Source organism: Protopterus annectens, chromosome 5.part0, assembly GCF_019279795.1.
Source record: "Protopterus annectens isolate FY-2018-M chromosome 5.part0, PAN1.0, whole genome shotgun sequence".
Classification (NCBI taxonomy): domain Eukaryota; kingdom Metazoa; phylum Chordata; order Ceratodontiformes; family Protopteridae; genus Protopterus; species Protopterus annectens.
In genome coordinates, this window is record NC_056735.1 from 71,592,206 (window position 1) to 71,608,567 (window position 16,362).

Here is a 16,362-nt window from a genome sequence, read left to right on the forward strand (position 1 = left end):
CATTCAGACAAAAATACACACGTGCATATATCCACTAGAATATTATTTTGAAATGGTATTTTATTTTCCATGCACAAAATGAAGTGCACCAGCATGTTTGGGTTAGAGTCTTGGTTGAAATGCTGATATTTTTCCTCCTTATATGTGTTGATGTGTTTCGTGTGGAATCATGTCAGACAGACCCCCATTTGGACAGGTCTTTACCAAATCTTTTTCTTTGCACTGTTCTGCCTGAGCCTAAGCCTGACCTTTCTTGCTTGCAGGTAATATTTCTAAGGTTATAAAATTGTAGAACTTTCATTAGAAGCACATTTGAATCTATTTTTATAGTGGTCAATATAGTGAGATTTAACTGTGTATTTTAAACTGGCATTTCTTGTTCCGTAAGATAAGATGACTAATTTACGCTTTAGCAGTACCACAGAAATTTAAACTCCAAACATATTTTAAAGCATAAGGAGCACAGATTCTGACTGCAGCCAGTATCGATTCATTAATCCTCACTGGTTTCTACCCAGCTGATCTTGTACAAACACAAAATGAATGTAATTAGTTAATGTGATTATGCATTGTCAGGGCTTGACATTTGCAGCTGTCTAAAAATATGTAAAATATCAGCAATGAGAAATGTGTAAACTGTGTTATTCAATTTCCTATTCAGAAATGTGACGTGTTTGCTAATGTATTTAGCTAAAGCAAAAAAACAGATGTGATACATTATATGTATTTTTTATACTACACGAGAGAAGGTAGGTTACTCTGACAGTATATTTTGCTTTTCAAGTCATTGGAGTAAAACACACAGGCAACTCTGAACATAGTAGTCAAGATACATTTTATTCAGCCACAGAGTTCATAGAAAATATTTATTTTATAGTTAAAGCTATTACAAAGGCAAGACAGGAACTTTGAGTTGTTTAAATAATACAGGAAAACACAAAGGGGTAAGCAAGAACTGTTTAAGCTGGTATATATAGTAATTGGAATATTTTCAGGAAATTTGTGATGCAATGAATTTAAGTAGCTTCTCCAAGCATTTAGGAGTTTGCATCTGATATTGAGTGCTGTGATACCTTATACCTAGGTATAGGTTTCTCCAATTTTTGTATACCTGCAAAAATATAATTTGAATGATACCAAATGTCCTCTGTTCTTGCACAGATCACTGTTTTGGGGATGTTAATCCAAATAAACATTTTAGTTTAAACACAAAGGGGTTTGTCTAGCTTGCCTGATGAATATGGCTAGTTTGAGGGGAGCTACAAAAACTGAAGAATAAAGGAGAACCTGGTTAGTCGTTGACATGTTTCAGCATTCCTTTCTTGTCCCAAATACAACAGTGCCTCCTCCAATAAGTTGTGGCACGGAAATTTGGTGCTGTGGCAATGTGCTTGTTTAGTACCCCCTTCCACCATCTGTTACCATTTAATGACAGCTTGCAAACTTTAAGGAAGAGTTTGATGCTGTCATTAAGTGATCACACTTAGACAGTTTCCAAATTGTCTTTTAAACTGATGATGGTGCTTGGAGCTGTAAAGGGTTACTTGACATGAGTATCAATTTGAAGTTGAGCACCAGCCATCCAGATTGAAGGCATGAAATCTTTTTGCAGTACAGATGTGCAGAATCAACACAAGATATTTGTAGGGATGTCTGACCTTGAGGTGGGCAGAATATTTTGGGGGTACCTTTACTACCATGCAACAAAAAAAGTAAATTATGCTCCATGATGACCATATAAAATCAGACTTGCTTTCTTGCAGACATTGCTATAATTTTCATTTAACCATCTGTGTTCCATGCCACATTCTTTCTAGTTCTTTGTCCTTTACTATCATCTACTTTATGGTTTGATATTTTCTTGGATGTTCTGTTGGCTATCTGTCTGTCTGCTTGTTGGGTTGCAGTACAAAAGGGTAAGTACTTTCTGCAAAGGCAGTTTTAATTCTTCCCCATGTTTCTTCTCCCCTCCTCCTAGAATGATTCTGATTACAATCCCCTGCATCTTTATAGAACTTAACCTATATATACCCAGCCATTTTATCTGCATATTGGTTGACCCTGTGGCTTTGTATTTTTTGTTCATGGTCACTCATTCCTTTGTTACTACTGTTGTGTAGTGACACAGAGCTCACAAGAAAACCCCATTTACTCTTGAAGCACTATTTGTCTGATCAGCGGGCAGTCGCGTATTATGTTGCAGCTTGGAGACACATTTGCAGATGCACTGTGCTACTCCAAGTTGAATCACAGCTGCTCAGTGCAGCACTTTACATCTAATTTTAAAGTCTGACACATTATTAAGCATTTCACTTCAAGGGTTGTTGAAAATTCAGAGCTCACCTGAGGGGGAGGCAAATGTCTATTATACAACGACCACCCCATTAAATATTCAAAAACGTGCATGCTGATTGGTCAGCGTGCATGTTGTAAATCAGAGTTATAGTAATGGAAAAAGGTCCAGTCGCCCGGACTTTTTCCATTACTATAACTTTTTTTTACAGCAACGGAGAATGCAAGATCTCCGTTGCTTCACACTGTCTTGCTATGTTAAACGAGTTTAACATAGAGACACAGCTTTAAAAAAGCAACGGAAATTCTCTGTTGCTTTTTTAAAGCTGTCTCGCTATGTTAAACTCATTTAACACAGCGAAACAGTTTTTAAAAAGCAACGGTGATCTTGCTTTCTCCGTTGCTTTTTTCAAAACTGTCTCGCTACATTAAATGGGTTTAACATAGCCAGAAAGCTTTAAAAAAGCAACAGATATTCTCCGTTGCCTTTTTTAAAGCTGTCTCGCTATGTTAAACTCATTTAACATAGCGAAACAGTTTTTAAAAAGCAACGGAGATCTTGCTTTCTCCGTTGCTTTTGCCCACAGCTCTGATGTATTGCGTAGGCATGTGCAGTACATCAGAACTGCCGCAGAATACCAGACAGCTGCGGAAGGGCAGCAAGGAGGCATTATACAATGCCATTATTTAAGAAAAGTAATTATTTTTTTTCTTAAATAATGTTATTGTATAATAGCAATAACCCACACCTGGTTGTGGGTAATGCTGGATTTACCCATGGTTGGCTTTGTTTGGCCACTCGGGCTTCGCCCTCATGACCAAACCACACCAACCGTGGGTAAATCCAGCATTACCCACACCCAGGCGTGGGTTATTGCTATATTAATCCTTCGACAAGGTACAAAAGCAGCACACAAGTTCAGACACTTGGGTGTGGTTTGGACCCTAAGTCCGGAAGAAGCTTTGGCACTCTGTTCACATTTTTGCATTGCAGTCTCTTGTATTAAGTTCATTGTTGGCACTAGATTATATCTCGCAAACATTGCCTTACCCTGGTGAAGATGAAGACCCCTCTGCTTTTTTGCTGGTCACAGCCCTTCTGGATGTCAGCTGATCACTGTGCCCTTCTCTACATGATGTTAGGGGTTGATCTTTCAAATACATATAATATTTAACCTGTTTATCATTGAAATCTACTTGGGAAGTCATGCTTATAAAGCTTTGCTTGTTTTCTAGATCTAATGAATTGAAACACTTGTCCATTATAAGTATTTTATCATTATTGCAACAAACAAATTACATTTACAAATGGTTCAGGCATGCATGCTTGGAATAATTCTGGGGTGACCTAAGGCTATACAGTTGGACGTGGTGCAGTATTGTAGAGGAAACACAATTTTATTTTCCGCTTTCATTCCAGCCTTAAACATTTGAGCACATCTTTCTACTAGACAATTTTCAGCAGAATGTTTGGGTACACTGGCTAAATGAGAGATTCCATTCTGCTTAATGAAACAGTAAAAACATTTGTGATTGAGTGGGTAATCAATCAAAATTCATGGAGTCACAGCGATGGGTCTCAGAATGTAAAGAACAATCAAAAATCCAGACTAACATATGCTAAGTCAGTGACTGGCCTTTTTTGGAATATTCACATTTCTTCAATGTATGGTGATCTTGGAAGTAGTCTGTAAGTGCAGAGGGATGTGAGGAACTTGCCCCTCCCACATTGGAGGATTTAGAGAGGTTTACCCCCTTGCAAAAAGCAAGTTTAAAAGAGAACAGTATTCAGTATTTGTTCTTGTCCCATATTTTCTGGGATGTTTTTAGGCAGTTTGGGACTCTGCATTGTGAGTACCAATACTAGGGAGGCGATTATGTGCCATTATGTACAATAGGATGTTATGGTGAGCCGTATACAATCATTTTAATCTATGTATTGTACCTGCAGTATTTTGAAGACAAGTTCTATGAACAGAAACTTGGAGTTGCCAGGGGCACTGTTTGTGCCAATAGCTACACCAATATGGTGCTGACATACTGGGACCTGACCAACATATTAGTTGATGATGAATTTTTTCAGCATATTAAATTTTACAAACATTTTGTTTGACTGTCTCTTTTGCTTTGAACTGGCTCTGTTTCCTTTTTACATGAATTTATCTGTTATCTTGAAGGTACCACCACTTTCTTGAAGTTCACCTGGAACTATTCTTTACATCGTATTGATTGCCTTTATGCAACTTTAGCCAAAACCAATGAGCATCATGTTATCACTAGCGTGTTTAAAAAAAACTGCAAAAGGAAGAACCTTGTTATATCGATCTAGTACGCATCCCATGTATGTACCCAAAAATGTTGTTAAAGGTCAGTTTATGAGAATATCTAGGCTGAATGATAATAAGGATTACTTGCAACAGGCGTTTCAGGAGCTAAGCAATGATTTTATATGTAGAGACTACTCAAGGAATGATGTTTGTAGGACAATGAATGAGGTGCAACATGCTTACAATGGCAGGGCTGAATCATGCTTTTCTTTGACATTATGGGTCTAAAGCAGTTCCCTTCAGCCCACCCTGCTTAAAAAAAAAATGAAGTAAATATTTACAGACAGAGAACCAATACTGACAGCCTGCAAAAGTGCTTTAGTCCACCAAAAACAACAAATTAAACCATAATCTACTCTTAGCTTAAAAAAAAAAAATCAACAAAATAAACCAAAGTGCAGACTATTAACCCCTAAATGGCTACACACACCTACTCACACGCACATACCTACGCACACACCTACTCACACAAAATAGGATGTTCATCGTGTTACACTGCTGCAGTCATTACACTTGGGTTATCCTGCCATCAGGCGGTCCCGCAGTCGGCCAGAGTTCATAGTCTTGGTCTGGCGTCTGTTGCTGTCGCTTCTTCCCTGACGTCAGTGCGCCAGGGGTATATAAGATGCATCCGACGCCATTTTCTTTAGTCTTTCTTGCAGCGCGGTGCCCGAAGCAGAAGCAGTTTGCCGGTCAGCTGACTCCTGAGATTTTCGAAGTCGATTTTCAGATCCGAAGTCTTCAATAAAGCTAAGTACCCCGTTGGGGAAACTTTTTTCCTGCCTCAGACCGATGTCAGAAAAAGTTAATAATTGTATTTCTTGTGGGAAGCAAATACCTCAGAAGGACTTCACTCTTACTGTATTCCATGCCTAGGCCCTTATCATGACGTCACTAGTTGTCGATTCTGTGCTAGATTTAACAAACGCACTATAAAAAGACATTTTGATTTTGCTTTGCACTACTTTGGCTGAAGGTTCAATTATACTATGCCATCAGATCAACCAATGCCTGCAATACTGGAAAAACGCAAGGACAAGAATAAAGACAGGCATCCGAGGTCCAAAACCGACAAAACCTCTTCTAGGCCAGTCGCCGGTTCTCAGTGAGGCACTTTCGCAGCCCCTGACACCCACTACCTCAGAGCCACAGGCCGCCTCCGACTCCCACGTGGAGACAACTAGGCCTCTGGAAACTCAAGGTATTGGGCCTACGGAAACTAATCCCTCAGATGGGTCCAGAGCCGCTGAGCAGGCATCGGCTTCTGAGGGTGTTTTTAGACCTTCACAACTTACCATTAAAACAACAGCCAAGACAAAAGTACCATTATAGACAAAGAAACAAGTACAGCATTCTCCTGGACAGTCCTCCATGCCTAAGAAACAGATGCTCAAAATGGCCAAAGACCTCATTACTCTAATCAGGGGTTCCCATCCCCCTCCTGAGAAAAGGCCTAGGCAGGATACAGGCTATGATTCCTCTGATCAGGTGTCCATTTCCTCTGATTCTTCTTCAGACCAGGGATACTCTCTACCCCCATATGAGGACTCCGATGCTGAAGAATCTATCCCTTCAGCCTCTCCTCCTGAGGATTATTCTTTTGGGGAAACTTTACATACCATGAGGGAGCATTTCCATTGGGAAAGTCAGGATTACTCAGAATCCAAGAAAAGGCTCAGGGATTTCCTTTTATTGCCTCAGCACAGGCCCCTGGCTATTCTGCCTGTGCTAGATATTGTGGATGATGTGTTCTCTGAATCCAGCTTATCTCCTGATTCTTTGCCCCCTGCACCAGCCAAGCCTGATGGGTATTATAGAGTCCCTGACTCTCAAGTTTCTTTATAAAAACCCTTCTGCTGATCCAGAAACTATTTCCCAGGGTCCAAAAGGGGTTAAGGCTTCCATTGCAAAAAATCCAGGACCCTCTGACAGAGATTCCAGAGCTTTGGATAGATGGGGAAGGAAAGTATACACTTCTGCAACTTTAGCAGTAAGAGCTTTAAATTGCCAGTTTCACATGCTTAAGTACCAGCAATATTTAATGGCTCAGTTAAAACAGAAAATTCTTCAAGCTCAGAAGCTCCTGATTGTAAAGAAATGCAGGATTTATTGCATGCAGTTGAACAGATGGGAAAACATACTCTGCAATGTGGTTTTGAGGCCTCTTGTAGAGCCACAGTTGCAGGTTCTGTGATTCGAAGACATGCTTGGTTAAAAGAACAGAGTTTACCTGAATATGTTAAGGAAAAATTATTGGATGCTCCTTTACGGCATTATACCTTGTTTGGTGTTAAGGCAGAAGAGGTGTTAGAAAATGGAGGATAAAGCTAAATCTATGCAAACAGTCAAGGATTTCTTACAGGTACAGCCACCTCGTTTTGGCAGAAATAGGCCAACAAAGAGTTGGTCCTTTCCAGTGTCAGACAGGCCACAGAGAGGCAGATACAGACGCCCAAGAGGCAGATCTCAACCCCAAGGCTCAAACAGACAACAACAGTGGGGCACCTCAACCCCAAAAGGAGATGAGGACAAGTCTCAACCTTACAGGAAACAGTCACAATGACTTTCCCCTTCGTACGCCAAGCACTTCCCTTTTACAAGCCCCCTTAGGGGGAAAACTAGCACTTTTTTCTCAAAACTGGCAATCACCCAAGACAAATGGGTTCTGAATATTGTGTCTCAAGGTTACAGGTTCCACTTTCATACTTTACCAAGGCTAAAAGGAATGCCAGACCTGCCACAAAATCAATGGGGCAGAGGCACAAAAACAAATTTCAGCCCTCATGGACATGAGAGCTATTCAAAAAGTACCACAACAGGAACAAGGACAAGGATTTTACTCAAGACTCCTCCTGTTCCCCAGAAAGGACAAGGCCTGGAGGCCCATACTAGACCTTTCAATTCTAAATACCTACCTGGATATTCCAAAATTCAAAATGTTGACATTACAGCAGCTTCTGCCCATGCTGGGCAAGAAGGCTTGGCTTGTTACTCTGGACCACAAAGAGGCATACCTGAATGTCCCTATCGGACAAAATTGCAGAAGCTACCTCAGATTCAAAGCTGGTGCAATGCACTACCAATTCTGTGCACTGCCCTTTGGCTTATCTACTGCGCCCAGGGTCTTCACAAAGTGCCTGGCACCAGTAATTGCATTTTGCAGACAAAAAGGAATTCAAATATATCCATACCTGGACGACTGCCTCATTCAAGCAGAGACAAAGGACGTTCTTCTACAGCATCTGGCATTTGTAAAAAGGTTGCTAATTTCTCTAGGTTACACAGTAAACGAAAAGAAGTCAAAACTAGTGCCCTCACAACAGATTATATTCCTGGGTGCCAGCTTAAATACAACGGCCCAGATGGCTTACCTCACGCCAGACAAACAAGTTCAACTATCTCAATATTTTCAGTTACTGGCAAAAAAGTCCCATCTCCCTGCAAGAAAAATTCTGCAGGCCCTGGGATTCATGGCATCCTGCATACTACTAATACCATATGCCAGACTGCATATGAGGAAATTACAATGGTACCTAAAAAGTGTTTGGACTCAACACTCTTGCAGTTTAGAAGCAGTAATACCAACGATTCCCTGCCTACAACAGGAGTTTCGATGGTGGGCACAGGCATGTCACCTAAACAAAGGGTCAGCCTTTCACTCTACCCACAGCCAGGCAGACTCTAACAACAGATGCTTCGGATTACGCCTGGGGAGCACACATGGCAGGAAAATGCATTCAGGGCAAGTGGACCACAGGCCAGATGCATCTTCACATCAATCAAAAAGAGATGTTGGCTGTTCAAAATGCCCTAACAGCTTTCAAGGACCTTCTGCATCCAGGACAGTTATGATTAGACAGACAACACCACAGTAATGTGGTACATAAACAAGCAAGGGGGCACTCATTCTTATCCCCTATGCAGGCAAGCCATGACCTTGTGGAATACAACTCTAAAGTATCAAGTTCACTTGTAAGCACAATTCCTGCCAGGAAAGAAAAATACTCTGGCAGACGATCTCAGCAGAAATATCATGGACCCTCACAAATGGAAATTGAATCCACAAATCTTCAGCATGGTAATGCAAAAATGGGGATGCCCAGACATAGATCTTTTTGCCTCCCCACTGAATTGCCAACTACAAAAATTCTGCACAAGGACTTATCACAAACTAGCATGGAAAGTGGATGCTCTTTTGTTCAGCTGGAAAAACCTAAAAGTTTATGCCTTCCCACCACTGCCTCTTCTTTCAAAGGTACTCCTAAAAACCAGGCAAGAAAAACCACAGATGATCCTGATTGCTCCAGACTGGCCACGCCAGCACTGGTACCCTATCTTAAGGAACTTAGCTCAAGGCCCACCATGGATTTTGCCTCAAATTTCACACCTTCTAACTCAACAAAACAATCTGATCCTGCATGGTCAGCTCAAAACCCTAAACCTGGCTGCATGGCAGATTCATTAGTCAAACAGGCAACACCTCTCTCTAAAGCTGTTATGGATGTCATTTTGGAGGCCAGAAGGCCTAGCACCAGGAAAGCTTACTCAGAAAAATGGAAGAGATTCTGCACCTGGAACCAGACTCAGTCTTGACCCTCTTGTTCCAAACATTCCTCAGATTTTACAATACTTAACTGAGATGCTGGACAGAGGCCTATTCTTCTCATCAATTAAGATCCACACCTCTGCCATTTCAGCACATTACAACACGGATCCTCCTTTATTCTCTCATCTCTTGCTAAAGCAGTACCTCAGAGGGGCTAAAAACATAAGACCACCCTGGAGAGCACCAACACCAGCTTGGGACCTCAATTTCGTTTTGGAAAAACTAACCCTGCCACCTTTTGAGCCAGCCAATACAGCCAATCTAAAATTTTTATCATGGAAAACAGCTCTGCTCCTGGCAGTAACTTCAGCACGAAGAGTCTCAGAGCTACAGGCATTAATGGCAGTGGAACCTTTTAGAATTTTTCATCAGGACAGGGTTTCTTTAAGGACAAACCGTACCTTTATGCCAAAGGTGGTATCTAGTGAGGCTCTTAACCAAACCATCCATTTGCCAACTTTTTATCTAAACCCCCAGAATAAAGGGGAGAAACTTCTGCATTCTTTGGACATACACAGGCAACTACGCTTCTACATGGACAAAACAAAAGCTTTCAGGAAAACTGAGCAACTGTTTGTAACATATGCTGCAGGATCACAGGGCAAGGCTATCTCAAAGCAGACTATATCCAAATGAATAGGACACTGTATTCGTTACTGCTACATACAGCATAGAAAATCAGTCCCAAATAACATTAGGTCACATTCCACCAGGGCAACAGCCACTTCAGCCTTTCTCAGAGGAGTACCTACCAAGGAAATGTTGGAGGCTGCAACTTGGAGTTCAGTGCACACCTTTACCAAGCTTTACCACCTGCCTCTTTACTCTAAATCCAGAGCAGGATTTGCCACTGCAGTTCTGCAGGGCCTCATAGCCAATCCTAACACTTTATAGTCCAGCCACCCAACCTTAGCTTTGGGATTCTACCCAAGTGTAATGACTGCTGCAGTGTAACACGATGAACATAGTACAGTTTTGTACCTACCATAAATGTAGATGTTAGAGTGTTCACACTGCTGCAGTCCAGGTTACCCTCCCTCCATCCCCTCTGAACTAGCTGGACTTATCTATACCTTTCTAGCCTATACAACCTTTGTGGTGTATTTGCTTGTAACTGAAGGTATTGGTTTTATTTTATATGTATAATTTTTATTAGCAATATGTATTGCCTACCTACTTGGGGGCACCTGACATCTGGGGCAAGAAAAACTGAAGAAAATGGTGTCGGATGCATCTTGTATACCCCTGGCACACTGACGTCAGGGAAGAAGCGACAGCAACTGACGCCGGACCAAGACTTTGGAACTCTGGCCTACTGCAGGACCGCCTGACGGCAGGATAACCCAAGTGTAATGACTGCAGCAGTGTGAAAACTTGAACATCTACATTTATGGTAGGTACAAAACTGTACTTTTAGTTTCATAGGTAGGTGCTAGGCTATCAGCCCAAGGGCCTAAGTAACCATAGCCAACAAGGTTCCCTGGCTTACTCCACCAAAGAAAGTTACTTTCCTGTGCCCCGGTCAAGCAGACCCACCAAAGTGATCCCTGGGGTGTATTTCCTATTTCCCATCCACTCATCAAGATTTTTCTTTGAGTGCTAATAAGGAACTTTGCTGGACATAGATGGGTAGCTTGTTCCAGAGTATGGAAAGTCTCTGGGACAGGAATCTATCCCTCCAGCATGTCCTGTTTATTGTAGTGACAAGGTTTAGGTCCCTAGAGCATGTAGCTTGGAAGGATTGGGATTTCTTTAGCTGTAGCATGTCAAACAGCTCTGGGTTTGACATAGCTTTATATGTTAGGCAGAGATCACCTCAGAGTAGGCGATATGCTACAGAGTAAAGCTGGAGTTTTTTGAGCCCGAAAGTGTAGGGCATCTGTTTGAGGCCAGTAATCCTCTTTGTGAGATACTTCTGTGGACTTTCCAGTTGCTGCAGATGTCTTGTGAGGTACATTCCAAAAGGGGCATTGTACTCTATAATGGGTCTAATGAGTGCTGAATAGAGGGGAACAATGGCCTCTTTTTTCCCTAGATGAGAACACATTTGTGATGAGGTGTGCCACGTAAAAGGATTTCCTGACTACTGTGGCAATGTGATTATCAAAGGAGAGACTACTGTCCTCGTGGGTCCCCAGGTCTCTTCTCACACATTTGGCATTAAGTAGACTTGCTCCTATGTGGTAGTTCATGGGTACAGAGTTTTACCAAAGGGGATGACAGTGCACTTTTTGGCATTGAGCTTGAGGCCATGGCTCTGACAACAGGCATCTGTCTCAGTGAGGCCCTTCTGTAGGATGTCCACATCATTTGGGGACTCATCTACGTCTCCTAGTTTGCAGTCATCTGCGAACTCAGTTAGCCAAAGGCCTTCTGTGTTAGCCTGTACTTCAGATAAGTAGATAAACAGGAGAGGTCCCAGGACTGAACCCTGTGGTACTCCACTCGTCACTGGTTTGAAGTCAGATTTGGAGTCTGCAACTTTTACAGTGTTGGTTCTGTCAGTGAGCCAATTGGCAACCCATCTTGTGATGTAGGGATTTATACCTAATTTAGTGAGTTTAGCTGTAATTCCAGAATGGGGGATGGTGTCGAAAGCCTTGGCGAGGTCAAGATAAGCTATGTGAGAACCACCTTACCCTCGTCTACAGCTTTGGTGACTGCCTCAAAGCAGTCAATCAGGTTCAGGTGGCATGATCTGCCTTTCACAAACCCAAACTGGGTGGGGTCCAGACTTTGGAGGTTACCAATGTCTTTGAGTTCCATGATATGTTCCATGGCCTTACAGACCAGGCTCGTCAGGCTAATAGAAAGATAGTTCCCGGGATCAGTGGTGGCTCCCCCTTTGTGGAGTGGGATAACTGTTGTGGGCACAAAGCCTGATGTGCGACTATGATTGAACATGGTGCTTAGGTAGGGAGTTGGTTCCTTCTGAAGTTCATGTAAATTGCAGCCTGGGATGTTGTCCGGTCCCATGGACGCTGTGTTTTTGGCTTTAGAGAGTGCATCTTTTACCTGCGTAGTTGTGATTACAGGGACTCTGCATTCTTCCGATATATATATATATATATATATATATATATATATATATATATATATATATATATATATATATATACATATATATATGCCCTTTAGGGGGTGAGAGGGGGTTAAGGTTAGCACTGAACCTATCTGCCAGGATGTAGGCAATATCAGTTGGTTCTGTAATTTTCATGCCATTGTGCTGTAACTCAGAGCTGATCTGGGTGTTGCCATTGAGATTCTTGACATAGCTATAGAATGCTTTGTGGTTGTCCCTAGAATCAGTGGCGATTTTGTTTTCGTAGCTAGCTTTGGAGGATCTTATAAGGGATCTTAGCTTCTTACTGAGGCTGACCAGGGAACTCCTCCACTCATGGGATTTTACTCTGTTTTGCAACAGTTTCTTCCTTCTGTTGTAGAGTTTGTTTATGGCATGGGACCACCAGATTGGCTTCCTTTTTTAGAGGATAGCATTTTAGTTCTATTTGGGATAGCACGATCTATGCACTTGTGTAAGTGCTTATAGAATGCATCTGTGTATAATTCAGCAGTCATAACTATATTGTCCATCTGCATGGGTGTCATAAAGTTCACCACTTCTATCTTAAGAAGCATGAAGTTGACTTTGGAGAAATTTTTTACCATGGTTTCCTTAATGGGAAGTTGGTGATGGGATGTGGATATCTATGGTGATTAGCTTATGGTTGGATCTGACCAATGAGGAGTTGATTTCAGGTGTGGAACACTGGTTACTCATGTTGGTAATGACTAGGTCTAGGATGTTGTTGCCCCTGGTGGGGGTGTGGATAAGTTGATCCAGGGCATTGGAATTTATGAATTCCAGAAAGTGTTGAGTGAAGGAGTTGGTACATGAGTAGTTTTCCCAGTTAATGGTGGGATAGTTGAAATTGCCCATTATTAGGGTGTTTGGTTGAACCCTAATATTTTCTAGTATATCAAGAAAAGAGGAGTGGGAATCCTGGGGCATGGTGGGGGGGATCTGTAGCAAGCTACAATTTGGATTACAGTTTTGCTCAGAGTTAGTTGCACTTGGATAACCTTGGATGCATTATGCTGAGCAACTAGCCTGGAGGTGTGGATATCCTAAATGAATATGGACATACCTTTGCCTTTGGTGTTCGGTCCAGGTTAGATGGCCGAAAAGTGTGGTATGAGTTATAGCCTGGTAATGCAGTGGTGCTCTCTGGAGCCTTGAACCTGGTCTCAGTCACTGCACAGATATCGATATTCTCCAATAGTTAAAGAAATACATTGCAAAAGAAATTGTTTCTACAAATAGCCAGTCAGAAAACAGAATTGCATCTGTTTTGTTAATACTAACTCTCTAAAGAGGGGAAAGAACAATTAAAATGTACCTCAAAAGTGGTATAAAATCCTGCTTAACAGAAGATTTTCTCAGTTGATGTACTTTAAAATCACTTCAAAACACTACTCAGAAAAAGATCCCTGCCTTAATAGTAGCTCAAGGATCTGAGCTTCAGTCCTAAGCCTTGATCACTGTTGATGTTGTGTCTGTATGTCTTTCCTTTGCCTGTATGTCTTTCCTTTGTCTGTATGTCTTTCCTTTCTCTGTATGTCTTTCCTTTGTCTGTGTGAGTATTTTCCTTCCACCTCCCAAACATCTGCACACTGACTGGATATGCCCACATATGTTGGCTTTGTGGTCCAAGTTGTGAATGAAACAGTCCATCATGACCAGATTGCTTAGTTGGTTGACAAGTCAATAAAATAAATAAAAAGCTTGTCTTGCCTTTTCAAGCTGTTACGCATTAAGGAATTTTTGACTAAAGATTTCCTTTTTAACAATGTTTGCGATAGTACAGCTTGTGATGTCTACTAGCACCGCTGACTAATTCAGAAATGTTTGTTTTTGTTTTATTCCGATGTAGCTCCATCTCCTGTCATTGTAGTCAAGAAGGATAGAACATCCCGGAACAGTGTCACCCTGTCATGGGTGGAGCCTGAACATCCCAATGGCATTATCCTTGATTATGAAATCAAATACTATGAAAAGGTACGGACATTTGGATCTATCCAGTCATTTCTCCTTGCTAATATATAAGGCTGGTGCAGCTTTAGAGGACACAGTAATATTCCCTGTAGAAACGCACTCAGGAATTTATCCACCAGTTCTGTATACTATGGGCTATAATCTCAGGAATGATGGTTAATGGTACTGCTATGCTGTTGGCAAGGAAGAGTGGGAGACTTCATTGCAGTCAGTTTTTGCATGCCCACAGGGTTCATTCATTTGTATTTCAAGGGTGTAGCTAAGCATACTCTTTGTACTCTACGGAGTACAATTTTCTATAAGTCATTTAGTATGGCCTAAAAAAGCTATGATTTCTCTAGGTCCACAACTGTCTAAAGCAATACCTCCCATAAGAGTTTCATAGATTGAAACTATATCTATTAAATGGTGAAACTATATCTATTAAATGGTTTCAGTGGAAAAACAATGCAAACATTTGTTATGTGCTGGGGGTGCATTTCAAATTTTTAACTGACAGGTGGGTTGGGGGGAGCACACAAGAACAAAATTATTTTCTCTGGCTATACCTCAGTTGCAGTTATCCATATATTTACAGATCTGAACCGTTTTCTTGTTTTTTTAATTCCATATTAATTATATTTTGGTGTTGGAGCATTGGTGTTGTCAGAGCATGCCACTTCACAATATTAACTCCCACATAATAATAATTCATAATATATTGACATGTACTCCATTCCACTTGTAGGGTGGGATTTCTCATTACCTTTTAAATGATGCATCATTTAATGGATAAGTATAGCTTGTGCAGAATCTAAAGCTTAATAGCACCATTCCAATAAAAAAAATGTGATGTTTATATTTCATTTGCTCAGAGGTTACTCTTTGTTATGCCACTTGATATTTATGCTATCTAACTCGCAACAGAATATGTATATTTCATAAATTTGCACCTTGGATTATTTTTTATTCTATTAAAATGTGCATGCATTTCAGAGAGCATGGTTATTTACTTTGTGACAAGACCCAAATATGACCAGTGCATTTTTAATTATTCATTGACTGCTTGTTACTGTTCAAAAACGAACACGCTCATTGGACAGTTCAACCAGTGTCCTGCTGTAAGTGGACATATACTGATAAAAGAAAGTCTGTTTGCGGAAGTATAAGCCAGAATTTCTGCTGGTATATACTGAGGGACAGAGGAAAATGCAAGAAAAATTAGGTACGTTCTGCAAAATTTCTTCAGAAAAGTACTTGATTTTCCTTGGATTTCTGCATTATCCCTTGGAAAATCACAGCAGTTAATACAAAAAATAGCAAAGAAGATTGTCTTCTCCATTGCTGCTTCTCCAAGGTACTGATGCACTATATGTGTACAAGTCCATGTTCGGTCCTTATCTGTCTATAGTTAGATCCAGACGCCAGGACGTGATCACCCTTGTCTTCTGATTAGGTGTGGACTTCTACTTTTTGAGCATCTCTGGATTTCAAAAAAGGTAATTCTCTCAGCCTTTACTTTTTACACAAAAAGGGAATTGTGCAAGACCATATTTGTCCTTATCCTGTGAGTAGCCAGTAATGTGTATGAGACCATCCACAGCCCCTGTACTATGAATATCCAATGAACTGCACCCTGCTGTGCGTAGCTAGACATGTGAGTAGGCGTGAAACTTGCACAAGGCATGTTCTGTCCTTATCCTGTAAGCTGCTGGAGCTTTGTAGTGTCTGCAAGGCAGCCTACATAGTCATTGTAGGTGGTGACTAACCACCATAAGATCTTTAGTCATGCAAACCTACGGTAGAATAATGTGTAACATGTGACATACAGGTCATTAGCATTTAAACCTATATAGTCCATATATATGGGTGTGTATCTAGCTAGCAAAAATGAGTAGATATAACTATATAAACAGAGTATGTTTCATCAAATATACTTTTAATCAAAGTTTTACAGAATTAATCTGAATGACGGTCCCAACAAATAGCCCATCATTTTAATGTTTAGTTGGAAAATGCTCTTTCATTTCAGTGCCATTGCATTTAACTTTTTATTTTTGTAAGTTTTTTTTTGGGGGTTTAAAAATTGGAAATTTTTATGG

The 16,362-nt window shown here is 40.9% G+C and overlaps 1 protein-coding gene across 1 annotated transcript in view; it reads left to right on the plus strand.

The window, feature by feature from the left end:
* The window catches only part of EPHA3 (EPH receptor A3), a gene marked incomplete in the record, with an annotated part of 1,122,317 nt that overhangs the window by 875,177 nt on the left and 230,778 nt on the right, over positions 1-16,362 (plus strand). Inside the window, 1 exon segment of the mRNA XM_044072146.1 lies at positions 14,160-14,284. Coding sequence (XP_043928081.1) covers positions 14,160-14,284 — 125 coding nt within the window.